Source organism: Stigmatopora argus, chromosome 1, assembly GCF_051989625.1.
Source record: "Stigmatopora argus isolate UIUO_Sarg chromosome 1, RoL_Sarg_1.0, whole genome shotgun sequence".
Lineage (NCBI taxonomy): Eukaryota > Metazoa > Chordata > Actinopteri > Syngnathiformes > Syngnathidae > Stigmatopora > Stigmatopora argus.
The window spans coordinates 23313150-23339136 of NC_135387.1; the positions used below are offsets into that span (position 1 = coordinate 23313150).

General features: G+C 41.4%; 3 protein-coding genes across 6 annotated transcripts; all 3 read left to right on the forward strand.

The window, feature by feature from the left end:
- The first annotated feature begins 3755 nt into the window (after window positions 1-3755).
- sgk2a (serum/glucocorticoid regulated kinase 2a) lies at window positions 3756-12072 on the forward strand. Its single transcript, XM_077609930.1, has 11 exons — window positions 3756-3844; window positions 4157-4214; window positions 7014-7097; window positions 8096-8227; window positions 8306-8418; window positions 8491-8527; window positions 9416-9502; window positions 10547-10642; window positions 10748-10903; window positions 10981-11070; window positions 11160-12072. Exons 4-11 carry the CDS (start codon window positions 8108-8110, stop codon window positions 11313-11315), a joined length of 855 nt encoding a protein of 284 aa, XP_077466056.1. The 5' UTR covers window positions 3756-3844; window positions 4157-4214; window positions 7014-7097; window positions 8096-8107; the 3' UTR covers window positions 11316-12072.
- A 308-nt stretch (window positions 12073-12380) lies between these two features.
- Window positions 12381-21395, forward strand: mybl2a (v-myb avian myeloblastosis viral oncogene homolog-like 2a). Of its 4 annotated transcripts, none has more exons than XM_077609769.1 (13): window positions 12381-12519; window positions 13167-13288; window positions 14120-14219; window positions 15143-15214; window positions 15349-15438; window positions 15507-15727; window positions 16609-16729; window positions 16837-16890; window positions 16966-17213; window positions 17832-18534; window positions 19217-19459; window positions 19564-19764; window positions 20411-21395. In XM_077609769.1, the coding sequence occupies exons 1-13, from the start codon at window positions 12445-12447 to the stop codon at window positions 20990-20992; spliced, it is 2832 nt and encodes a 943-aa protein (XP_077465895.1). In that variant the 5' UTR covers window positions 12381-12444; the 3' UTR covers window positions 20993-21395. The 4 variants fall into 4 exon arrangements, with proteins under 4 accessions (XP_077465895.1, XP_077465904.1, XP_077465912.1 ...); XM_077609793.1 differs by lacking the exons at window positions 12381-12519; window positions 13167-13288 and adding exons at window positions 13568-13754; window positions 15020-15070; XM_077609778.1 differs by lacking the exon at window positions 12381-12519 and having other exon boundaries at window positions 12859-13288.
- Window positions 21396-22030: 635 nt separating this feature from the next.
- nsun5 (NOP2/Sun RNA methyltransferase 5) lies at window positions 22031-24989 on the forward strand. The gene is made up of 4 exons (XM_077609817.1): window positions 22031-22488; window positions 22684-23395; window positions 23920-24133; window positions 24806-24989. The coding sequence occupies exons 1-4, from the start codon at window positions 22276-22278 to the stop codon at window positions 24972-24974; spliced, it is 1308 nt and encodes a 435-aa protein (XP_077465943.1). The 5' UTR covers window positions 22031-22275; the 3' UTR covers window positions 24975-24989.
- Window positions 24990-25987: the final 998 nt, after the last annotated feature.

The window sequence follows — 25987 nt, forward strand, 5'->3', positions numbered from 1 at the left end:
GCGTGTTCATTGAGTAAGACGTCATGCAGTAGACGAGGCCGGCAAACGAAGCTCCTGGAAGCTTCATTTTGTGCAATAATTACATTTAAAAAAAAGGAGAATTAGTTTGTCTCTTAGCGCAAACTTAAAAGTCTGTGACTGTTGTATTTTTCTGCATTTCTTAAGTATTTGCCTTCTTGTTTGTGTTTTGGTGCCTCAAAATGTGTCCTACTTTTTAGGTTCCTTCTAACCCCCTCCTAAAAAAATAATACTGTACATAGCGCAGTCATCCATCGCGTTTTCTTCATGCAGCAAATTCCATTTGTGGATGCATTGGCATTTTGAGCACAACTGTGAACCCAAAATGGGATAAAAGTGTTAAAATCACTATAAACAAGTTTACATTGATACTGTGTTTTTGGACAAGTGTACATCTAATGTCATTCTTGGATTTTCTGTGTCATTTCACTGGATTGTCTTAAGGGCTCTTGGCTTCGTGTCTTTCCAGTGTGTGTGTGTGTGAGTGTGTGTGCGTGTGTGTGTTATAAGACAATGTTGAATCATAAATGTCATTCCAATAAATGGCAAAATTTGACCCTTTTCCCCTTTCTTTTGGAGGTCTCACAATTACAGGACAGCACAAATGGAAGGTAATGTACTCAGTGTGTTGTATGTATTGACTATAAACGTACTTTGCTTATAGCATATCCCCCTATTGACCATATTGCCATCAACAAGTAGATGTGGTGGTGCGTCTCATCCCACCGCATTGCCTGAGCAAGCTGTAAGGTAGGATATACGCTCTTTTAACACCCTGGATGCCATTGACGGCGTTAGACGTCCCATCTATTTGAACTGGGAAGCCTCCCACTCAAAATGGATTGGATGTTTTGCGCCGTCAACAGTGCTCAAATATGAACGTACACAACTTCTCCTTCCAGTTTAATAGAAGTAAATGTCTATCATTGTCGATGGAAGGCATAGAGTTCATTGTAGGTCACTTTGTTTACATTTTAGGGCGCACATGGGTTATTCTCTATACATTTTGGTTCATTTCTGGGCACTTCCTGATCCTTGGTAACTTTCTGTTGCTTTTGAGGCATTTCCAGGTTACTTCCTGTTGATTTCAGGTCACGTTCAGTTTTTTGGGGGGGGCATTTCCAGGTTACTTCCTGTTGATCTATAACAACCCACTACCACTACTAGTAATACTACTACTACAAAAGCTCCATTTGGTGAATCTATAACATAACCCACTACTACTACTAGTAATACTACTACTACTAGTAATACTACTACTACTAGTAATACTACTACTACTAGTAATACTACTACTACTAGTAATACTACTACTACTAGTAATACTACTACTAGTAATACTACTACTACTAGTAATACTACTACTACTAGTAATACTACTACTAGTAATACTACTACTACTAGTAATACTACTACTACTAGTAATACTACTACTAGTAATACTACTACTACTAGTAATACTACTACTACTAGTAATACTACTACTAGTAATACTACTACTACTAGTAATACTACTACTAGTAATACTACTACTACTAGTAATACTACTACTACCGGTAATACTACTACTAGTAATACTACTACTAGTAATACTACTACTACTAGTAATACTACTACTACTAGTAATACTACTACTACTAGTAATACTACTACTACTAGTAATACTACTAATAGTAGTAATACTACTACTACTAGTACTACTACTACTACAGGCTGTATGTTTAACACTACTTTCCAGAAGCTTTTTAGACGAATGACCAATTGGATTCACACAAGTACCGGAGAAGCAGGAAAAAGCAAAGTGGACATAAAAAAAGCAAGTCACCCCGCCCAATTTTGAAGAACTTTACATCAATCATTGACTCCCTTCAGGAACACAACTGGCCTGAGATCAGTCATTGCAGGCTGAGCGGCTCCCGCTGCACATTTGAGTGATCGCTCTCACACCTTGGTCGGCTTCCTGCATTTACAGGTGAGCACGCAGCTTTTCACACATAATTCTTACAAAACTAAATACTTATTTACGTATTTAAAGAGCTTGTTTTCTGCTGTTGTGGCCTTTGAAACTTTACTTTTCCTCTTAATTTGTCATGCATTTTCATTCAAGTTGCTATTTTAAGATGTTGTGGGGGGGGTTTCAGGTTTTTTGGTCAACAAAACAACAAGATAACAAATCTGGGTGGCTGAAATGTAAAAATTTTAGGCAACACACTTATTTTTTTGCTTCATGGTGACGCAGATTTGCAGATATAAAAAAAAAACTTTGTTTGTTGTTCTGTTGGAATGTCACTCATCTCCTAAAGTTTAAAAATATATATTTTTAAATATTAAACAATACCTATTTTTTCTGCATCATAGCTATTAATAACTGTGAATGTTCTTAAATAATTAAATTATGGCTGTCGTTGTTTTTTTTCTATACGTTTTCACCAACCGGCGTAATATATACTATATATATACACTATATTAACATTTTTATTGGATGATTTTGAAAGGAAAAAAAAAAACATTTTCAAAGCTGGATAAGCGGTGTTGAAAAAAAAATTAAATGTAGTAATATGTTTGAAACATTCACATTTTTTAACGTACTTATCAGAACGTATCCTCGATTTCAATTTGTTTTTAGCGGTCTTATGATCATCTTGCATTTGTGTGTATGCAGATTTATGCACGCACAGTGTGTGTTCTTGTGTGTTGTGACAGCTAAACGAATGAGCCAATATTTGGCATATAAACACACAAAGTGTATCACTTACTCCCTGCAATGTGTTTGTGCTGGTCCAGCATCTTTTTTCCTTACCAACTAGACCAACCTGCTTTGCGCACACTTTGCTCAATATTTTTAGATCCGTGTTTCAATCTTACGCCATAACACAAAAAAAAGTTCTTTGTTTTTATGACCTGCTGTGATTAGCAAGATGTGGACATGTTTGATTGCGAAATGAGTTTTTTTTATTGCTGTGTGGCAAATTAAGTCATTGGCAGACATGGATGAACCAAAACACTGCACGATGTGGGGTAAAGATATACAAATTAATTATCGTATTTTCCGGTCTATAAGTCCCACCTGAGTATAAGTCGCACCAGCCAAAGAATACACAATGAAGAAGAAATCAAAATATATAAAAGTCGCTCTGGAGTATAGGTCGCATTTTTGGGAAGGTCATTTTTTATTTCATCAGAAACCAAGAAAGAACATACGTTAAAGTCACAATATAACATGAAGAACAACATGCTAAATAGCCATCTGTTAGCATAACTGTTTTTCAGGTAACTATAGGTTAAAAAAACAGCATAACAGGCTTTTGGTGGCCAGAGAGAAAATAAATACATGTATTTGGAACTTGAGTATTAGTCGCAGGCCCAGCCAAACTATGAAAAAAGGTGCGATTTATAGTCCGGAAAATACGGTAAGTGAATCGGAGTTGGGAATGACTTGATTATATTTGTAGTAAAGTAAACATGTCTGGGCTGGAGTGACAGGTCTATCAAACGGATGCAGGGATCCCACTGAGAGTGGAATGGATAACAGCGATGGCCCACTCTAATGTAAGTAGCTCATTTGTATTCTTGCTAAAGACAGCTGGACGGAAATGGTTTAAGAGTAGAAAAATCAAAAATGTCAAATCATTTGAAAATCCATTTCCTTCTTCTGTCTTTTTACACTCACGCAAGTTGGCCCTTATAATTGACTGAACATTGCGCAAAGATGTTCAACAATTGGGCATTGTCGTCATCATTTCTTTCTGTTGTCACCTTTTTAGCCACGGTTGCCATCCTCCACCTCCCCTGATGATGTCAATCTTGGACCTTCAGCAAACCCTCAGTAAGTAGCTTCACTCTTCAGAACATGTGACAACAACTAACGTGGACATGTATGTCCGGATTTAGATCGGACGGCTTGTAATTGAAATGCATTGTCGTGATAAATAAGCTCGAGGCTGCACCAGTTGCAATGCAAAACCCATTAGTAGACATATACAGGCAAAGCAATGTTACACAGTACAGTTCCCCAACATGAACCTAACAATCTTTTTATTTTTGAATCTATCATTGGCAACTTTTGAGTCGCTCGTATGGTGGCGTTGACAAAACATTTATCAAAAAATGTAATCGATAACTCTCTGTCTTGTTGCAGTGCCAAGCCTACCGACTTTGACTTCCTGGCTGTCATTGGCAAAGGGACCTTTGGAAAGGTGAAACAATGACTTATTCTCATCATGTTGACATGAACCTATTTTCACTCAGACATTCAACTTTAGATTTTGTTCTTTTATTGCGTTATAATTATTATTTAAATTTTAATGTTATGCTAAATCACCTTGTTCTGCCATTTAAGTCAGGGATTTTGGTTGCGACAGGTATGATATCTGTTTTTAATTCATTCATTTGTTCATTTTCTGACCCACTCTCCTCACAAGGGTGGCGGGGGTGCTGGAGCCTATCCCAGCCAACGGTGGGCACCAGGTGGGGAACACTCAATCGCAAGGAGATGGACCACAATTAGCACTTATACACCTGGGAACAATTTAGACCAGGGGTGTCAGACTCGGGTTGGTTCGCGGGCCGCTTTAACGTCAACTCGATTTCATGTGGGCCGGACCATTTCAGATATAATATTTAGATTTTTTTTAAATAAATGGATTAAAAGAACTGGTTTAAAAGCGCTGAATATTCAGTTTTTATAGATCTAAAACAATGTTTAATTTAGCTTTTTTAAATATATTTTTAGATTTTACAAAATGATTTTTGACCTACAAATACAGAAAAAATGGATTACATAATTACAATTATTGATTTAAAAGGGGGAAAATCAGGAAATTTAATGTACATCTATACTCTCCATTTTAATTTGATCCTAAAACAGAAAGTCGGCACTCATGATTTACTTTCCCGGGCCACACAAAATGATGCGGCGGGCCAGATTTGGCCCCCAGGCCGCCACTTTGACACCTGTGATTTAGACTATTCAACCAGCTAGCCTAGCCTGTGTTTGTGATGTGTGTGAAAACCGGAGTCCCCGGAGAAAACCCACGCAAGCCCGGGTAAAATATGCAAACTCCACTCTGGGAGAACCCACCGATGATCGAACTCTCGACCCCAGAAGTGTGAGGCCGACACGCGAACCACCGCTCCACCGAACCGCCCTCTGTTTTAACTCCAAATCCTGCAATGATTCATGTAGTGAATGTAGCTGGAGATGGATTCACTGATGCAGTAAGCAGGGGTCAATGTTGTTGTAGAGTACCTAAATGTGACGCAAGTTAGAAGCCGAGTCGCAGTTGACAGTGTGCACATAACGTTTTCATGAATCATTAACTGTACCGTCTTTTAAGGTCGTCTATCAGCGGCGACAAAGTAACATCAAATGTTACCACAAGAGCAAAAATGTACTACAAACATATTTTCAATCAGAGAGTGAATTGAACTTTTACAAACACTCCATTTTTTTTAAATGGGCAAAATATTCAATTTGCAAGTTTCATCTTGTAACATTGAACATGCTGCATTCAGATGCACTTTACTTGAATGCCTCTTATGACAGCATCATAATCATGACTTGACTCGTCATGAATATGAATGAATGCTTATTACCCATGCCATTAAGTGTTATTCTGTAAATGAGGTTACTTTTGATTGAAAATGGATATTGTTTAGGAACTGTTTAAGGACACTTCATGATATTTGCCATACACATTTCTTCATGTTTGTGACAGGTGTCGTGTCATGATTATGACAATGTCTTACCAACCATTCCACTCATGTGTTGTTACTCTGAATACTCTTGAGCAACTCAAGTTGTACATCACTCTCGAATAAGAAATAATTCTACCTTAAAAAGCTCCAACAATTCATATTCTCAGTTCTTATGAAATGTTATCAAAAGGATGCTCTATGTCACATGTGTCAAAGTGGCGGCTCGGGGGCCAAATCTGGCCCACCGCATCATTTTGTGTGGCCCGGGACTTTCTGTTTTAGGATCAAATTAAAATGAAGAGTATAGATGTATATTAAATTTCCTGATTTTCCTCCTTTTAAATCAATAATTGTAATTTTTTAATCCATTTTTTCTGTGTTTTTAGTTCAAAAATCATTTTGTAAAATCTAAAAATATATATAAAAAAGCTAAAATAAACATTGTTTTAGATCTATAAAAAACTGAATATTCAGGGATTTTAATCCAGTTCTTTTAATCAATTTATTTTTTTAAAAATCCAAATATTTTATCTAAAATGATCCGGCCCACATGAAATCGAGTTGACGTTAACGCGGCCCGCGAACCAACCCGAGTCTGACACCCTTGCTCTATCTATGTCAAGGTTATCTGTGATAGCCTTAAGTACAGGGGTGGCGAACCTATGGCTCGGGAGCCACATATGGCTCTTTTATGGGTGCATATGGCTCTCCGCTATCCTGTGAGGTAAACTATGGAAACTGCTGGTAAGAAAGCGCAGGAATAGGAGCGTTACGTTGGTATTATGGCATTGACACTACCTCCAGCGCCTTATAGTAATCCTATTTTTTTTTTCATTACACTCTTCTGCATGGATATTCTCATTGACACTCATTGGTTAGCAACGACGTAACAATGTTGTCAAAAGAATTCCGACACTTTCTGTACTTTCAAAGTGGTGAAGTGACTAAAAAAGGCACACATTGTCATGTATATTGACCTTTAAATTCAGAGACTTTAAAGAATTGGAGAACTCTCAAGAATTAACATAAACATGAATGTTTATGGCTCTTTCCATCCAAAATGTTCCCCACCCCTGCTCTAGTACATCCACATCATATCGCTATCGACATGTGTCAGCAAGACATGGTTACATAACGTCTTCTTTTCTCTTAAGCGGCACTCCATTTTGCCAGTGTCAAGTGTTTCCACAAAGTTCTCATGGTCACGCCAGGGTTTTTGGGGCCGAGTCGAGCGTCCACGTGGCGCTGCCAAGTGTTTAGTAAACAAACAGACATTCACAAATAATCCTTCCATGCAGGTCGTGCTTGCCAAGCTCAAAGACACCAAACAGTTCTATGCTGTCAAAGTGCTGCAGAAGAAAGTTATTTTGAAGAAAAAGGAGGTGAGCGCCCATTGCAATTCCACTCTTCTTCATTTGGATGAAAAATGCATGAAAAGGTGACTGTAAGTTGCCATTATGCGTTTTGCACCAATAACTGCTTTGCAGTTAATATGAAATACACTTAAAAGAAACGAAAACATCAGTTAATGAACCACAGCAACTTTCTCTATTATCAACTTTGTTTTGAAGCGGCGTCGCCATGACAATAGTATGTAATCTGCAAAATGCAACTTGGTGCAGATGACCTTTGGTGCCTTTATCAGAATTACCGAGTCAGTCATTATTAAAATGATGTGGAATAAGATAAGAAAATCTTTTAGAAGTGGCCAAACAATACGTTTACTTTTTTTAACGCCATAATGCCGTATTGCCAGGTTTGCACAACCATTTCCGTTAAACGCGCCCAAAATGTCATTTTCAACCTACTTTTCTACCCCCTTTTTATTCACTAAAAATAATCATAATAATCAATAATTTACAGCTTTCTGAATCAAATTTGAGTACTTCAGCATACTATTAAGGCTCAGTGTGAGGTCATGACCTTTTATAGAACGATTTCACTAACAAACGCGTGTGCAATCAGATAATATATATATATATATTAACCAGGCCACACTCCCATTTTTAATTTTATGCATGAAACTGTTTAAAATATAGAAAAAATATGCTCATTTTAATCCCAACAATGTCTCAAAGGGTTTAACAGGCCCACAGTTGAAAAACATGCCAACATATATTGTTCTAAATAGAGATAAGTCTGTTGACTTCCTTATTACAGTGCCTTTAAATATTTGAAATACAATATAATTCCACTCTGCTTTAATGAAACATCAATTCATATTGCAAAAGTAATTCAAGTACCGTATTTTTCACGCTATAAGTTGCACTTTTTTCATAGTTTGCCTGGGCATGCTGTTGTGTTGGTTTTTTTTTAGGCAATAGTTACCTGAAAATTAAAAAATAATAATAAATTGAGAGTCACGTGTTGTCTTCCACAGCAAAAAAACATCATGGCGGAAAGAAATGTGCTGCTAAAAAGCCTACAACACCCCTTCTTGGTTCGGCTGCATTATTCCTTTCAGACTGCCGAGAAGCTTTACTTCGTCCTTGACTATGTCAACGGAGGAGAAGTATGCGCCAGGGAGTCGAATGAACAAATTGGGTCTTAAATGGTACCTTCTTAAGTGCTTTTGCTCTCCTCTGCCCAGCTCTTCTTCCATTTGCAGCGCGAGAGATGCTTCTCCGAGCCTCGAGCGAGGTTCTACACTGCCGAGGTGGCCAGCGCTATCGGCTACCTTCACTCGCTCAATATTGTCTACAGGTCAGACCAAATAGAAATATAGCATTCTTCATCGTCATTTTATCTGAAATTGTCAATGTGTGTTCATTGCAGGGATCTAAAGCCAGAAAATATCCTCTTGGATTCTCAGGTGACCATTCATTTATCTATACTTAAAAAAAAAAAAAAAAAGGTTTTGCATCCCGCACTTTAAACTTGAAATAAACCAGATGCACAATAACCCTCTAAAACACATGTGTCAAAGTGGTGGCCCGAGGGCCAAATCTGGCCCGCCGCATCATTTTGTGTGGCCCGGGAAAGTAAATCATGAGTGCCGACTTTCTGTTTTAGGATCAAATTAAAATAAAGAGTATAGATGTATATTAAATTTCCTGATTTTGCCCATTTTAAATCAATAATTGTATTTTTTTAATACATTTTTTCTGTGTTTTTAGTTCAAAAATCATTTTTTAAAATCTAAAAATATATTTAAAAAAAGCTAAAATAAACATTGTTTTAGATCTATAAAAAACTGCATATTCAGGGCTTTTAATCCAGTTCTTTTAATCCATTTATTTTAAAAAAAATCTAAATATTATATCTAAAATGGTCCGGCCCACTTGAAATCAAGTTGACGTTAAAGCGGCCCGCGAACCAACCCGAGTCTGACACCCTTGCTCTAAAACATTCAGTACTAAGTTAATCTTGATTAAATATCCCAAGATCCCTCATGCAAGCCTGTTCCTAGATATAATCAGAATAAATAAGACAATTCCTTTTAAATCATCACTCATTTCCATAAATGAATAACTTTGTCTTATTGGTGAACAGTGACATTTAAATCTGAAACAACTAAGCAACTGCATTTATCATGTCATCAAAATTCTATCAGGTTTTTGCTACCTTTTTGCCTATTGTTGAGGGATAGCTAGCAGAAAGCCAGAGACGGATGCGCCGTCTTATTTGTGAGGAAACTGATGCCAAAATGACCACCATGTCTGGAAGGATCCATAAATGCAACCATTGCTTGCGTTTGCAGGGCCATATCGTGCTGACAGATTTTGGCCTGTGCAAAGAAGGCGTTGAGCCAGAGGGAACCACCTCAACGTTCTGTGGAACACCGGAGGTAAATTAAAGCCATAGACGGTCTGCTAATACATTTAAATATCGTGTTTGCTGCACTATAAAGCGTAACTGAAATACCTTATAATCTGATATATGGATCAATATTGCCTTATCATTGTATAAAATTCCCTTTAGCACAGGTCCTTCTAGGTAATGTATAGCACAACTCCGAAACACTACTACTATTACTGCTACTACAGCGCCATCTAGTGGATGTCTAACATAATCCCCCACTATTACTACTACTACCACCATTACTACTACCAGTACCACTACTACTACTACCACCACTACTACTACCACTACCACTACTACCCTTACTACTACTATGACTACTACTACTATTATTACTACTCCTACTCCTCCTCCTCCTACTACTACTATTACTACTCCTACTCCCACTACTACTACTACTACTATTACTACTCCTACTACTACTATTACTACTCCTACTACTCCTAATACTACTACTACTACTATTACTACTCCTACTACTATTACTACCAGTACTACTACTACTACCACCACTACTACTACCACCACTACCACTACTACTACTACCACTACTACTACTACCACCACTACCACTACTAACACTACTACTACCAATACTACTACTACTACTGCTGCTACTACTGATACTACTACTGCTACTACTGCTGCTGCTACTGATACTATTACTGCTGCTACTACTGATACTACTACTACAACTGCTGCTGCTACTGATACTACTACTATTATTACTACCACTACTACTACTACCACCTCTACTACTACTACTACCACTACCACCACTACCACCACTACTACTACTGCTGCTACTGATACTACTACTACTGCTGCTGGTACTAATACTACCACTACCAGTACTACTAGTACTAATTCATCTCATAATCAAGTTGTGCCTTATTTATAAAACAAATTCTAAGATGGGGCATTCATTGAAGGTGCGCTTTAAAGTGCGAAAAACACGGTAGCTGTGGAAGGAGGGGCTATTAGGGATTAAATTTGTGTGTATTTTCTACTCTTCATCTGTACAACATAGTACTTAGCACCAGAAGTCCTTCGCAAGGAACCTTACGATAGGACGGTTGACTGGTGGTGTCTTGGAGCTGTGCTCTATGAGATGCTATACAGTCTGGTAAGTATATGGGCATCTTTACAATTTATCGAGTAACTGTGTGTCAATGTGTGTTTGTGTGTATGGGGCAGTAATAATAACAGTTGCCCGTTCCCTTGACGGTAGCCTCCGTTCTACAGCCGCGACGTGGGCGAAATGTACGACGGGATCCTCCATAAGCCTCTGCTGCTCCCGCCAGGAAAATCGGATGCCGTGTGCTCCCTCCTGGAGGGTCTCTTGCAAAAAGACCAGCACCGACGCTTCGGAGCCATCGCCGACTTTGTAGTTATCTTTAAAATTGAGATTGCAACCCGTCTTTCATGCGAAAAGTTGATGAAAAGTTGACCCGTGTTTTCCAGTTAGAAATCAAGAACCACACCTTTTTCTCACCAATCAACTGGGATGACATTTACCACAAGAGGATCGCTCCTCCTTACAACCCCAACGTGGTGAGTACGTCGGCCAGTCGGTCAAAGGAATCGAGACTTTAACCGCCATATTTGAAAGCGCTCTACCGCCGTCGTCCGTTGTCTTTCAGAGGGGCCCGGCGGACACTCAGCATATCGACCCCGAGTTCACCAGAGAAATGGTTCCTAATTCTATTAGTCGGACGCCGGAATTCAACGCCAGCACGAGCGCCAGCAACGCTTTTAACGGCTTTTCCTACGTGGCCGGCGAGGACAGTTTTTTATGAGGGAACACGACAGATGACTCGCTGACAGAGAACAGCAAGTGTGGCCCCTAAGGTAACGGGGCGATGTCTGCAGAGAGGTGGCTCAATGTAAGCGTTCACAATGGCGCCATTTTGAAACAGAACGAGTGCAGTTGAAAGATCCACACTTTATGGAGTCCACTTTTATCTGCTAAAGTGGGGCGTGGGTTTCCATTCCTGTTACCCGGGGACCTGCACTTTCCGATTTTTGCTTATTCGTCAAAGGTTAAGCACAGTAAACAATATAAAATGCTACCAAAAAGCATTTTCAAAGCATTTTTAAATCATATTGTTAGTTAGAACAGATGCCGGCTGGTGTCCTTAAAATGCTTTTCAGGGGACCTTATTAAGAAACTAAGGATGAACATGACATCGTCAGTTATAGAAATCAAGTGCATTTGGATCTGGAAGCTGTAAATTGAATTGTAAATGGATTAATAAAGAAGTCTGAATCGTGTTATTATTTTTAGGAAAGTCAAAACGAGGTGTTGTTCCAATTAACAGTTGAAGCCAATCTAGGATACACTTTGAATATTTCATCATGTTTTTTTTCTTTGTGCTTTCCCATCAAAATAATTAAGTTTCAAAGTCTGTGAAAAACAGAGGTATTTTATTATTATTATCCAAATAATCTGATGTTTTGTCGGATGCTTCTGAAGCACACATATAAAGATTAAATTTGTATTATATAACATTGTTATCATACTTAATTCTGAGCCATAAAGAACACTTGAACACAGCTTTGTTAAGGATGTTTCTTTTTTGTTTCAAAATGATTTTTTACCATTTTTTTCTACCTTATCTATGATTCTGTTTGTCGTTTAATTTACGTTGCCAACTATTCCTGCGATTGGATGCAGCAGCCAATCATATTGCAGCAAGGTCGCAGAATACGGAAGTGGGCGTTCAAGGGCGGTTCGAAGTGAATTTACTTCCGCCCTTCAACCACTGCTGACCAATCAGAAATTAGCAACGGTAACTAGGCGCCGAGTAGTACCTTCAGGAAGAAATGCCGAAGCGTTGCGTGTACAAATGTTGCAAATCCGACGAACGATAGGGAAATGTTGTATTTTTCGCCTTTCCTAAACCCAAAACGCGACTGCAAAAATGTATGATGTGGATTGAGCAGTGCGGTAGAAATCTGAGTCCATCAAAGATAACTAAAAACTACCATGTTTGCTCAAAGGTAGGAAGCTAACGCTAATAGCACACAGTCAGAAATACAAAATAATTTCAAATTTACTCGTGTTTTTATAAGAGGCGTAACACCCAAGAGAAAACAAAACTGTAGCTAAACCGAGCTCATTTAAGGGGGGTTCTCCAGACTTTTTCCTCGCAAAGCCCCGTCTATAAAATCAAAGGATGCAAGGGCCAAACTGTCATCCTTCCATTTTTATTTCTTGAAAAGAGGATCAGAGAACATTTAAAAAAAAAAAGTTATTTATTAAATATTAAATAATTGGCTTTCAATGCTGATGTATTTTGTTTTAAAACTATTTTTTTAAATTGTACTGTTTGATTTCAACATGGCAGGTTTTGAGCTAATGGAGACTGACTAGCTCCATCTGAAGGTAAATCTGAGCAGTGCAACGGAATATCGGCTGATTTTTAAGCTTTTGTGCGGGCCACATTTAATGATAATTTCATAATTTTCTGCGGCCCTATAAAAACTACTATTAATTGATTACATTAAATGATTATCTATATTATATATTTTTAATAATGTTTTATTAGATTAATATATATGTGTCTATATTATGAATTTGTTTTTTGGTAGTTTCTATCTTAATATGGAACGTGTCAATGAAGGCTTTTGGAATCTTTGTTATTTAGAGCTGTATAAACATAATTGACGCGTCTGAATGGGCGACCGACACCAGATTTTCCCGATCAAATAGCAGGTCTTCCCGATCAAAACGACATCAGGGAAATTCCCGACAACCTCAGATGGAAAGGTTGGTATACAACTATATATACACGGACAAACTTTGATTTTTCTTGTAGGTTTTATCTTAACTCTGTATTTAAAACAAGGGTGTCCAAAACATTTTCCCCTGAAGGCAGCATTCGGAAAACTCCCAATAATTCAAGGGCCAATTTGAAATTTAAAAAAAAACATGACTCAGAGTCCGCCTCCCTGGTTGAAATTGATTTTTTTTTTACCACTGTCAATAGCAGTGAGTTAAGAGCGCCAAGATACAAAATAATTCGGTTAATAATCAAGATGGCGTCGTACATTTTTACCAAGTATTTGGGCCGTGTAGCAATTCCGGTTGTGGCCACGGGTGGCGCTTGCATGTGGTGAGAGCATAACAATTAGCATTTAGCAGCAGAGATGCTGTGTTCACAAGTCGTGGGACAATGCTAGTTTGCTAATTAGCGCCGAGCTAAAGTCTTTATCAACAGAGTCGAACAAGTAACGTAAGTACTGATTCCCCTTTTCCACTGAATATGAGGCTCATGCAATCGCATTTGCACAAATGTTTTGACATGTTTTAAGGGAGCTTGAAGTTAGCCGACCGTATTGGACAGGTACGACTGTGTATTAAACATAAGGCAAAATGTTTCTCCCCACGTGTTGAACGATATTCCTAATGAACGTGAATGCCTCCTTTTGCTTTTATCCCACTTGGTCAGCAGCTTGGGGGGTCTTACCGTAACGGAAATATTTGAAAATTGCCAACGTTTGCACTGCTGGGGTTGCTTTTTCGTGACGATTCAACGTGAATGGAAGACCAGGAAGGGAAATGAAAGTACTTCTATTTATTGTCAATGTGTGTCGGCAGTATGGCAGAACAAGCTGATGCTCCTCAGTGCACGGATGTAGACTCTGGCTCGGTGGCAAAGGAAAAGGGTGGCACCAAAGTGAAATGGACTTTGGAAGAGGTGAGGGAAAAGTTAACTGGTCCTCCCAGAAAGCATGTTTTCTCTCCATCTGTTTTGTTTAGCTGTCTTTATTTCCATGTAGATTTGAGTAAGATATGAATGTGTTTACGCTGCAGAGTTGTGTTAAACATGGAGGCTCGTCTGCCTGACTTTGTAGCTTACTCCTACTTCTTAAAGAATTAAATACTTTTATTATTTAATATCAGACGTATTCGCTCTTTCGCCCCCTGCAGTCAAAACTGCATAAGTGGCAGACAATGAGTTAAAAATGAATATTAAAATGCCCCAAAGCCAACAGGAAGTAACGTCGAAATGGCCAAAAATCAGCAAAAGCGCCCAACATACAGGAAGTAGCCTGGAAATGTCCTCCAAATTAAGAGGAAATGATCTAAAATTTACAGGAAGTGACCTTTAAATACCCTAAAATGACAAGGAAGTGACTTAAAATGGACTCACTGACACAACGATAGTCCAATTCACTTAGGAGGTATTTTCTGGATTATTATTACTTAAGCAGTTTTAGCTGTGACAACATACAAGGAAGACTCAGGTTATGCTTTCTTATGTATACTTACGGCATACAGATCAAAAGCACTCGTTTATTTCACAAGTGTTGTAAACGTTTTTTTAATTAATTAGGTACTTTTTTTAACGAGAATGCCCAGCTTCTGTGACCCTGATGGATGCAGTAATAATGATCTAATACATACCAAAATCTTCAATTTACGTTGACATGATACTTATCCAAATGTGGTCACTTGAGGAACGCAAAAAAACTTTGAATCGTTTCACTTCAACAGTGAAGTCCAATTCCAGTCGACAGTACGCAGAAGAGTTGTATTATACTTGATGTGAATGAGTACAAAGTATACTTCCCTGTTACGCCAAAAACCTACCTGATTTTAATCTTCTCTTCCGTGCAGGACGAAAATCTGAAAATCCTGGTCAAAAACTTTGGAGAACGCAACTGGAATACTGTTGCCACCTTGTTACCAGTAAGAATTTGCGAGAATAAATTATTTGCAGGATTAAATGCGTTGGTCCTCCATTTCAGAGGGAGTGGAAATAAGAATAAATGAAACAATGGAAAAATGGAGAGACTTATTTGGTGACTTTTTTGTCTTGACAGGGAAAGACAGAATTACAGTGTATACGCCGCTGGAAACATCTAGATAAGAACATGGCGCCCTCCTGCTGGTCTGAGGATGAAGACAAGAAGGTGAAGAAGCCCCTCTCATTTCCCCTTTTTTTGAAGAGTAATTGTGCTCATTTTGTTGCCTTGGGCAGATCTTAGAGTTGGTGGGCAGGTTTGGCACCAATTGCTGGGGTTTGATTTCCAAGCACTTTAACGGGCGGCAGGAGAATCAGTGTCAGGAGCGTTGGCTCAACCACCTGGAGCCCTTGTTGAAAAAGTCCGACTGGAGCCACGAGGAGAATCTCATCATTTTCAAAGCTCATCGCGTCTTTGGCAACCGCTGGTTGGAGATTGCCAAGTTGCTGCCTGGAAGGTAGGTTGCCTTCTTTGGACTTTGCCTTTGTTTATTCAATAAATGCACACTGTGTGGACATTGTTACTGAAACGGCCACCTATGTAGCCACCATCATATGTTAAATAGCACCTTAAAATGGTACACGGTCGATTGGTCGCCGGTCGATTGGTCGCCCGGAAGGTAAGTGATAATGACCATTTAAATCGTTGCTCAAATTCCCTAAATACAAACTGCGAATTACTATTTAGTCATACTTAATGCCCGATTAATTATTAGGCTAAAGAAAAGATCCAAATTTCCCGGACTTTTATTGTTTTTTGTTGGAGAACTTGTTTAGACCCTGACTGACGTAGCTTCTTAAAGGGACAACGCATGTAGTACATACAAACTCTTATACACTCACACGTCGGCTCAGTGAAACTGCTCATGGCCATTGTTGGCTTTTATTGATGCGTAGACCGTGTTGTTTTACCTTGTTTTATTTGGATCATTTTAAGGCGTGTGTGGTCGATTGGTCGCCGTCTTTTGGTCATCGTTAAAATGATGCTTTCCTTTTTCAACATGATCCAAATAATGTCATTTAGTTTAGTTTGTAAGCGTTGGATGTGTTTTGAAATGAATGGTTGTGGTAAGTGAAAATGGGAACCAAAATCCCAAACTTTCTTCATTTTCATTTTTTTTTAATGTTAATTGCTGGAAATAAAACATTGCTTGATTTTTTTTCTTTTCTTAGTTAGGATACAAAATGTGTATTTAGAAGTTTGGTTGGCGTAGTAAACTACGGACCATTCGTAGTCTTTGGGAGAACTGCCCGCTAAAGTGTGGGTAAAATGTCCGTTGTGGAGTTTGCTGTCGAATTCCGCCGCTCATGCGAGGATGTGAATATGATTTGTTTGTAGGACAGATCATGCCGTGAGAAAGCACTGGAACGCCACGCTGAAATGGGAAGCCGAATCGGGCAAGCTTGAAAGGGAGGCAGAAAACATCACCGTTGACATTCAGCAGTTCGTGGAAGGAAAGGTACCAACGCATCAATCTAGTATTCTTGCAGCGTTCTTTCTCAACCGAGCACGAGCCATTCCTCTGCTAGCACTTTAGGTCAGACTTGCAACATATTCTTTTTGCAGGTTGACTTCAAGTGTGACATTTTATTAGACACCACCCCTGTAACTCCTGAAGTGGTAAGCTTGAATTCTGAAACGGGGGTAATTGGAGACACTTTTTTTTCTTCCACATTCAATTTATTCTTCCTGTAGATCCAAGAAAAGAAAGAAAAGGGCAAAATCCCCCAGAAGAGCGTCACCCCGCCTGCACACGCGACGCCGTCCAAAGGGGCCTTGCCGGCAGCGAAAAGCAGCCGGCCCAGCTCTGCGGACGCCGCTGCCCCAGGACCGGCAACGGCACCGTCACCGGTACCGGCATCATCACCAACGGTGGCGGCGCATCAGAAAAAGTTTGCTGACGCTGCTTTGAGGATGATCGCCGAGGACATGCTTCCGCTCAGGTACATCGAAAATGGAGATGCCAATACATTCAACCAGCCCATTCCCGATGACAAATGTAATTACTGGGTGTGGGAGTGTCTATTTGCTCATGGAGATCATTTCCCATTGAAATATAACAATATTGGCTTACTGAGAGCATTCATTCATTTGATTTAAGATGAATATTTTATTCTTGGGAAATGAAAACTTTTCACTTAACTGTCAATTCAGCCTTTCATGCAGGTTTAAAAGTCGAAAAAGTACAGCAAAATGTTTATCTTTTGTCTACATTCCAACTGCTGTTTTGCAAGGGGGATTATTTCTCCAGGCTGCAGCACCTAACAGACTAAACATTATTTCAATATTTAGTATATTTATTTGGGGTGTCCGTTGCATTTTTGCTAGTTAGGCCTGTCATGAGACTTTTAATTTTCGCAAAAATGCGATTTAAGCAGTCAAAGGATTAATCATTGGATTGTTATATCTTATTTTCACATCCGTATTTTAAAAAATGTACATATAGAACCTTAAAGAAATGAATATAAAAGAAATACAGTGGAGTCATGACATCCAAGTACCAGCACCAAAAGAAAGCCAGTTCTTGTTTTCATTTTCATTTTTTTTTTCACCTTCCAAAGTTTTGTGGAAGGAGCAGGTTTCCGCTCCTTCATGGCCGCCGTGTGCCCGGAATACCACAAGCTGTCCCAGCGCGCTGTTAGCATGCAGCTTTACGACGAGGTGGAGAGAAACATCAAGCCTCAGCTTATCCGTGATTTAAAAGCCTGTATGAACAAATCCCAAGAGGGACCAGGGTCCATCCACGTGACCTGCGACCTCTGGGCGGGCCAGCGGTCCAACCCGGCCGAGGAGCCCGTCGTCATCGTGCAGCTCCACTTCATCAACGAGGCGTGGCAGATTCGCCGACCCACCGTGGCCTTCCGCCCCCTGAGCCGCGAAGACCCGAGCGGCGCCGTGGCGCGGGAGCTGGAAGGCGTGCTGCTCGGCTACGGCGTTTTCCCTCAGAGCATCGGCTACGTCCTCCTCAACCGCGCCAAGGAAGCGCTGGCCGCCAACAGCCTCTTCTGCGACTACAAGCTCATGTGCCCGTCCAATCGAGGCGAGCCGGACGGAGACGAAGTGGTGGCCTTTCTCTCGGACCGGGCGTCCGAACGCGAGCCTCTGTTCTCGGAGCCCGGCGTCGGGTCCAGGATGGCTTGCGTCGCTAAAACGTTGCAGCTGGTGATCGGCGAGGCGCTGAAGAACTCCCGGGTGGTGGAAAACCTCCTCTCGCACGTCCACAACGTGGTGGCGTTCTTCAGGGGCAGTAGCTACTGGAGCGAGGTACACTTCAAGTTTATATCCCGTGGAAAAACACAACATTTTGCATCTCATTGTCTAAAGCGGAAGCGGATGAAACCTCTTGTCTTTCCGCTCTGTCAGGATTACCGAAATAATTTGTTTTTGATACAACACACAATATTGAGAGATAATTTTATGCCTATGTATGCGAGTCCTGCCCTGACATGAGCTGAAAGGCGACTTCCCAAGAAGTACGCCATTTCTTTCTCCTCATGAAGCAAACAAAAGAAAGACGGATTCAAATTTGCAAAAAGACACTAAAACAATGATTCAACTTCTGGAAACTTGTCATGTGGTCTGATGAAACTAAAGTATAGGGGCACCAATGACTTGAAACATAATGCTAAATTTGTTAAAAAGCGTCTTAAGAATAACAAAGTCAATGTCTCATAGGGGTCCTCACAAAGCCCTCATTTCAATCTCATTGGAAATTTGGACTGAGATCTAAAAAGTTAGTTACAAGCAAGGCGACCGACGACCCTAGCTCGGTTACACCAGTTCAGGCAGGAGGGATAGGTCGGGATTCCGGCAGGCAGAGTACTCCCAGAATCTTTGGTTTGGGCAAACGATGAATCAAAAAATGTATTTCATTCGACAAGCAATTTTTACTTCCTAGTTGAAATGAATTTCAACTCCCAAGACATGCCTTTGTGTCTTTGTGAAGGTTTTATCGAAGGAGTGCGGCGTGTCTTTATATCCGCCCGCCGGCCACTACCGCTGGAACTCTATGATGGCGTCCTTACGGCGAATGGTCCAGGAGCCCGCTTGGAACGGCGTTCTGGCTGTCCTGGCGCAGGCTCGCAGCGAGGCCAGCGACTCGGCCACCGCCCCGCCTCTAATCATGGTCAAGAGGGAGCAGGTTCTCGACATCCTCAATCTCCTGGAGCCCTTTCAGGAAGGCTTACAGGCACGTCATTGGGGGGCCGGGACACATTTGCCGCACGGCCTCAATGAGGTCCACTATTTGGTAGAAGGGAAGATGGGAATATCTCTGCTTGCTGCCCCTTGTAGGTCTTGTTGGGAAACCCGGTTTCCATCTCAAACGTGGTTAGCACTCTCGTCTGCCTGGATAGGACGTTGGAGGACCGGATCACCCACTACAACCCTTTTAAAAAAGCCCTCCGCCTGGGCCTCTCTTCACACTTCCAGTCCATGATTCACCAGAAGGACCTGGTAGTTGCTGCTGTGCTTGATCCGAGGAACAAACTGAAGGTTTGTACTTGATATTAGCGGGAACGAACCTTCACCAGTACCACTTTTTTAAGGGAAATTCATGTGGAAATACAGAGAAACCTCTAGATAGGAAATATTTCGGTTACGAAAAGCTTCAACGGTAAAATATTATTTCTACATACGAAAGAAAATTCAAGTTGCGAAACGTTAAATCTAAAATACAAACTCTTATCGGTGTCAAACTCAGTTTGGTTTGCGGGCCACATTCATGCCAACTTGTCGATCTCGTTTGGGCCGGACCAGTTGTCCTTTTTTATTTATTTATTTTTACACCACTGTCCTCTAGTATTCCGTGTTTTAATTTTTAAATTGTCGTGATAAAGGTTTCTCCTATTGGCTCTCCAAACATGCCACTAGTCTTACTCATTATAATGGCTTAATACATTTTTTTCCTCTTTTTTTTGTTTCCCACATTTTTCACCCAAAATTGGTATGCTTTAATAAATTTCATGGCTTTAGAACAGTTGGAACAAATGAGGGATTTTACATACGTCTCTACTTACAAAAAAATCCAACTTACAAAACCACTTGTGGAAGGAATCATTGCCATAAGTAGAGGTAGTTTTGTCCCCCTTCATACAATTTGAATGCTAAATTGAAATCTGTTCTTGCTCTTCTTCATCAGGCATTCCCTGACAGCCACGTTGTGCACCAGACAAGTTTTCTAACACCTCCAACAAAGTGTGAGGCTCGCGTCATTGTGGAAGCAGCCTTGCAAATCCAAGACAATCCCGAAACCAAGGCAGAGAAAAACCAATCCCAACTGCCGGGTGGCGAAGCGGAAATGACCGCCGATATAACGGAGGTCTCTGCGAGCCCCCTGGACGCCAAGCACAACGGTCCCGAACGCAATGGTTTTAAGCGCAAGTCGGACGAAAACGTCCCCTCGGTCCCCTCGAAGACCATGACGTCGGAACTTGACGTGTACCTATCGGAACCGTTGTGGACAAACGGCTCCACTCTGCTCTACTGGAAATGCGCCACTCGCTTCCCAAATCTGCAAAACATCGCCAAAAGGCTGCTGGCGGTACCCGCCACCTCGGGGGGCTTCGACCGACTCTGCCCAATGGCCGCCTCAATCGTACGAGCTAAACGCAACCGCATGCCACCTCACACCACGGAGAGACTTCTTCTTTATAAGAACTCTTTAAAGCCAAAGACTGGCAAAAAAACAGGGGGGGTCACCAAACACAAACTGGCCAAGTGATCCTGCAATTCAATCAATGCTGTAATGCCTGACCTACTTTGCCGTTATTTACAGTCAAACTGGCAACCCCAGTTACTGAAGTGGTTGTTTGCACATCTTTGTTTCAGAATAGCGGGCCAACGTGGAGGTCTGTCTGTCACTCCTTAGGCTTTTTTTTCCCCGGTTACCCTCTCATCCTCTTTTATTCCCCGAAAACATACATCTTTGGTTCAAGTCCTAAAAGTCTAAAGAGTTCTGAATGTTCCCAGTTCCTGTCCCTAAGTGCCTTGAGATTTTCCCTTGGCACACCACCTCTGGATCACGGTCGACTGGAATAGAGTCCAGTTCACCAATGTCTTCAATGAGGAAAAGATTGTTTTGTTTATAGGTAGTTAAGTCAATACATACCTTTTTTTCCAAATAATTTTTATTCAATGTTCTTGTTTTCATTCCTCGTTCTTGGTCAAAACTAGTACTCTGATTTATTCTACATTAATATACCATTTTTGATGACAAAATACATCATCCCTTTTTCAATTAATAGCCATTTTGACTCTCTCGGGTGGCCCTTGCAGTGAGGGACCTGGGTTCAAATCCAGGTTGGTCCACCTGTGTGGAGTTTGCATGTTTTCTCTGGGCCTGTGTGGGTTTTCTCCGGGTACTCCGGTTTCCTCCCACATTCCAAAGACATGCATGGTAGGCTGGTTGGACACAATAAATTGCCACTAGGTATGACTGAGCGTAAATGGTTGTTTGTCTCCTTGTGCCCTGCGATTGGCTGGCTACCAATTCAGGGTGGCCTGAAGTCAGCTGGGATAGGCTCCAGCACCCCCCGAGACCATACTGAGGACAAAGTGGTTCAGAAGATGAGATGAAAGGAGACGCTTTCTCAACATTTACTAAGCCAAGGCCTTGCACAGTTGTATACGGTTTAAATTAAGAAATAAATTATATAATGTGCTGTTCATTTTTATAAAGAAAAACATCTAGCAGCGCGAAATTCTGCTGGGCGCTGTTTTCTACCCCACACAAAAACTTTATTGACCGGCCAGGCGTGAACAACATTGTCTGCGCCTTTTGATGACATCACGGCTTCACTGCCGAGTTCAGAGGCTTCTGAGTTTTCCCCACGTGTTTTGACGGCATTGGGCTGGTTTCATTTCTGTAGGTGTGTTAGTTAATTTTAGGGGGTGTACTTTTCGTGTAGTTAGTCTGTTCATGGTCACTCACGTCAGACGTCGTTTAGGAAACGGATCGGTCGAATTTAACCGCTAACTAGCTCGTGGATCTCGCTACTTTGGCTAATGGCGCTGTACACGAAAGCCGCCGAGATCCTGGAGAAAGTGGAAAAGCATCAAGGTGCTTTGAAAACGCTGGTCTATGAAAGTAAATTCGCCAACATTAAGCAGCTGTTCGCTCTGGCCTGCGAGACCCAGAAGTTCTCGTCCATCCTGGAGGAGATCATTGTGTCGACCAAACTGCTGAAGCTTACCAAACTGAAGATGCACTTGGCCAAGGTATGTGCTGAAAAATATTTTTTTTTAAATCCGTAAGGCTAAGTAGTGTGTGATTTCTTAAAAAAAAAAGGCATAAAATGAGTAAAAACGAACCCTAACAAAAAATATCTCGTCACCTGCACATTCCTAACTTATGTACTACAACTATTCTCGAATTCTGACATTTTTGTTGTTGTTTTATTCTTCCCCAAACAGGTGCTGGTCTTTGACCTGGTCATGGGCCAGGGGCTCAAGTGTGGCGGCTCGTGGAAGACGCTGCTGCTGAAACACCGCTGCAGACTCCAGTCGGAGCTGGCCCGAATGAAAGTCAAGCGAAAGGTCAGCAGGAACGAGGACCTGCTCCCCGGAGACGTCCGGCAGCACGCCGGGGACAGGCTGCCCCGGTACGTGCGCGTCAACACCCTGAAGACCACCGTGGAAGACACGGTGGACTACCTCAAGAGGGACGGCTTCACCTACATGGGCGAGGCCTCCAAGTTGGATGACTTGACCCTGAAGGGCAAGCAGTTTGTCAAGGACCGCCATCTGCCAGAGGTTCTGGCCTTTGCCCCTAAAACGGACTTCCACGACCACTTCCTGTACAAGGCCGGGCACGTGGTGCTGCAGGATAAAGCCAGTTGCCTCCCCGCCTTCCTCTTGAACCCCCCGCCGGGGAGCCACGTGGTGGACGCCTGCGCCGCCCCCGGGAACAAGACCAGCCACCTGGGCGCCATCATGAAGAACCGAGGCAAGGTGTTTGCTTTCGATTTGGATGCCAAGCGTCTGGCCACCATGTCCACCCTCCTTCTGCGAGCGGGCCTCACGTGTCATCAGCTGGCCCACCGGGACTTCCTCAAGGTGGAGCCCGGCAGCGAGACGTACGGGGATGTGGAGTACGTCCTGCTCGATCCTTCCTGCAGTGGATCAGGTAGCACTTCATCTTATTTTAGTATCTAGGGATGCCCCGATCGCATATGTGAGTCGGTTGCCGTGAGTCGAGGTCGCCTTGTTTTGAGAATCTGCCGTCCGATACCGAGAAAATGTATTAAAGTATATTCCGATCCCCTGAAAATGATGGGTCCGATTTTCGATCCGGGACATCCCTTAATAAATAAGCTTAATTAATAAACTTGCGGTGAAAATTGGTCACCCAATGTGATGAATTAAACACTTATTTGTGATTTCTTCACTTTTTCTGTTGTCGCTGGACATTTTTTCTTTTTCTGTAATTTTTAGAAATATTATAAGGCATGCTGTATCAAAAATAGAACTAAACTCTGTAAGTGCCACTGAAAGTGATGATATTTCTCTGCCATTGGCGGCAACAGACACCCAATACAATTTCTAAATGAATTGGATGCCTCTGAGTTTAAAATGTGAACGACTACATTGTCAAGGCCGAAACAGACATGGAAAACTAAAATCTGGCTGGTGTGTTGATTTTTCTTTCAGGCATGGTGTGTCTCCAGGACCGTGGCTCCTCCGCCGCCGATCCAGAGGAGGAAGCGTCTCGCCTGGCCGCGTTGGCCTCTTTCCAGCTGCGCTGCCTGAACCACGCGCTCGCCTTCCCCCGGCTGAAGCGCCTCGTCTACTCCACCTGCTCCGTCCACAGCCAGGAGAACGAGGAGGTGGTGATGGCCTGTCTCCAGAAGAACCCTGGCTTCAGGTTTGCCATTTCTGCCTAGTAGATGAAAATTTCATGGTGGAGGAACAGTAATACAGTAATCCCTCGATTATCGCCTCTTCACTTATCGTGAAATCATTTTGCGATTTTTTTTTTTCTTTCCTTGCTATTATTATTTTTTTTAAATTATTGGTATTTTTTTTGAATTCATAAAAATGTGAAAATACACGCTGAAACTCATAAGCCAAAGCCACTTTTGCTACTAGGACTCAGCACGGAAGAAGAAAAAAAATCACTACTTTGCGATTTTTTTTTTCCACTATTAATTTTTTATTATTTTTTATAATTCATAAAAATGTGAAAATCCATGCTGAAACTCCTAAGCGGAAGCCACTCTTGCTACCAGGAAAAAAAGTTATTATAGGGGTGACCCTACTTTGCGATTTTTCGATTATTGCGGCCATGTCTGGTCTACATTAACTGCAATATTACAAACATGAAAGTGGCATGTGACAATTGGAGAGTATTTCACTGGCCACTAGAGGGCAGTGTCTACCGTCGGGAGGTAAATAATATTACTGCAAGGGTGTTAAAAGTCCAAACAGTACTAGATAGACACCATAATAAATATTTGCCTATAACCGCGATAAATGAAGTATTACTGCATATTTTACAAAATCAGTTTGGTAGCTTTACTATAGCGTGTGTTGGCAGGCTGGTTCCTCTCCTGGCCGAGTGGCCCGAACGAGGTCACCCGCCCCTCACTCAGTGTTTGCGAGCCAGCGTCGGCGGGACGCGGACGCACGGATTCTTTGTGGCGCTACTGGAGAGATGCCATGAAGCCCACAACCCGATCCCTCAGCTGACTGTCCAAACAAGGTAGGTGGAAAAATAGCAGCGTTAAAAGAAAATAAGAGCGGGCGGGAATGAACTACTGTCATTGAAATCCACCTCTTTAGCTGGTGTGAAACTCTACAGGGAAGTAGCTGTTCTGACAGTAACAGAGGAGTAGAAGAAGTCAAGATGCCAAGTTGTCTTGACTTTCCACGGCAACGCACTCGTAAACGAAGAAACAAATTTAAATTAACTTGGATTAATATATACAGACACACTTAAACATACGTTTAATGTAACTTTACACAAAACTGAATTCTATTTTTTTTAATTTTTTTTTTATACCTTCGTTCTGGGCGGGTTAGCCATTTTCCACGCCTCCACCCTCACGTTCACTATCGATGGGATGTTTGCTGTTGTATTCCCTTCAAAATATTCCCAAAATGATGCACACAAATGTCCTCACAATAGGATAACGCACGACCACTTGCCAACGAGAAGTAGTCTTGAATGAGCGATCGCGGGAGCTAATAGGCTAAGGAAGGATAACAGCCTACCCATGTATTGATTGTGGGTAATGAAGTTTTATTCTGAGAAAGTGTGCCATTGGCTAATGGTGTTGTGTGCACGAGTATACTTCATTACCCAGAAAGCCCTCTTTTTGCCCGCGCATGCGCATTGTGCGTTTTCTGGTCCATGTGTAGCGGAAACTCGTCTGAATAAATCGTTCAGTGCTCGTAGATATCTGTTATACACGAAAGAGATCCGGCAAAAAAAGACAGTGCGCTACAATGATAAACAGCCTCTCATGTCATGGCCACCTGGCTTGGTCGCATCTCGAAATTTTGATCGTATCTCGGGCGAATTATTCGATCGAAATTTTCATCGTACCTCGAGCATGTCGTAGGTAGAGCTGATCGTAGGTCGAGGTACCACTGTATATGGAATGTATTAGTTGTCTGTGTGTTTAGTTTTGCGTGTTTATAAATGAAAATGGCGGTCATATAGATAGAATGGACATATGGCATCCAATCTTGATCAATGTACTACTTGCTTATCAGG

Bases quoted from the DNA above. Each gene is read 5' to 3' on its own strand.
- sgk2a (XM_077609930.1), top strand. From the start codon at position 8,108: ATGGCGGAAAGAAATGTGCTGCTAAAAAGCCTACAACACCCCTTCTTG. The intron at 10,904-10,980 runs GTAGTTATCTTT...CGTGTTTTCCAG, and splicing joins TCGGAGCCATCGCCGACTTT to TTAGAAATCAAGAACCACAC. The intron at 11,071-11,159 runs GTGAGTACGTCG...GTTGTCTTTCAG, and splicing joins CTCCTTACAACCCCAACGTG to AGGGGCCCGGCGGACACTCA.
- mybl2a (XM_077609769.1), top strand. From the start codon at position 12,445: ATGATGTGGATTGAGCAGTGCGGTAGAAATCTGAGTCCATCAAAGATA. The intron at 16,730-16,836 runs GTACCAACGCAT...TTCTTTTTGCAG, and splicing joins AGCAGTTCGTGGAAGGAAAG to GTTGACTTCAAGTGTGACAT. The intron at 19,460-19,563 runs GCACGTCATTGG...TGCCCCTTGTAG, and splicing joins CCTTTCAGGAAGGCTTACAG to GTCTTGTTGGGAAACCCGGT.
- nsun5 (XM_077609817.1), top strand. From the start codon at position 22,276: ATGGCGCTGTACACGAAAGCCGCCGAGATCCTGGAGAAAGTGGAAAAG. The intron at 22,489-22,683 runs GTATGTGCTGAA...TTCCCCAAACAG, and splicing joins TGAAGATGCACTTGGCCAAG to GTGCTGGTCTTTGACCTGGT. The intron at 24,134-24,805 runs GTTTGCCATTTC...GTGTGTTGGCAG, and splicing joins CAGAAGAACCCTGGCTTCAG to GCTGGTTCCTCTCCTGGCCG.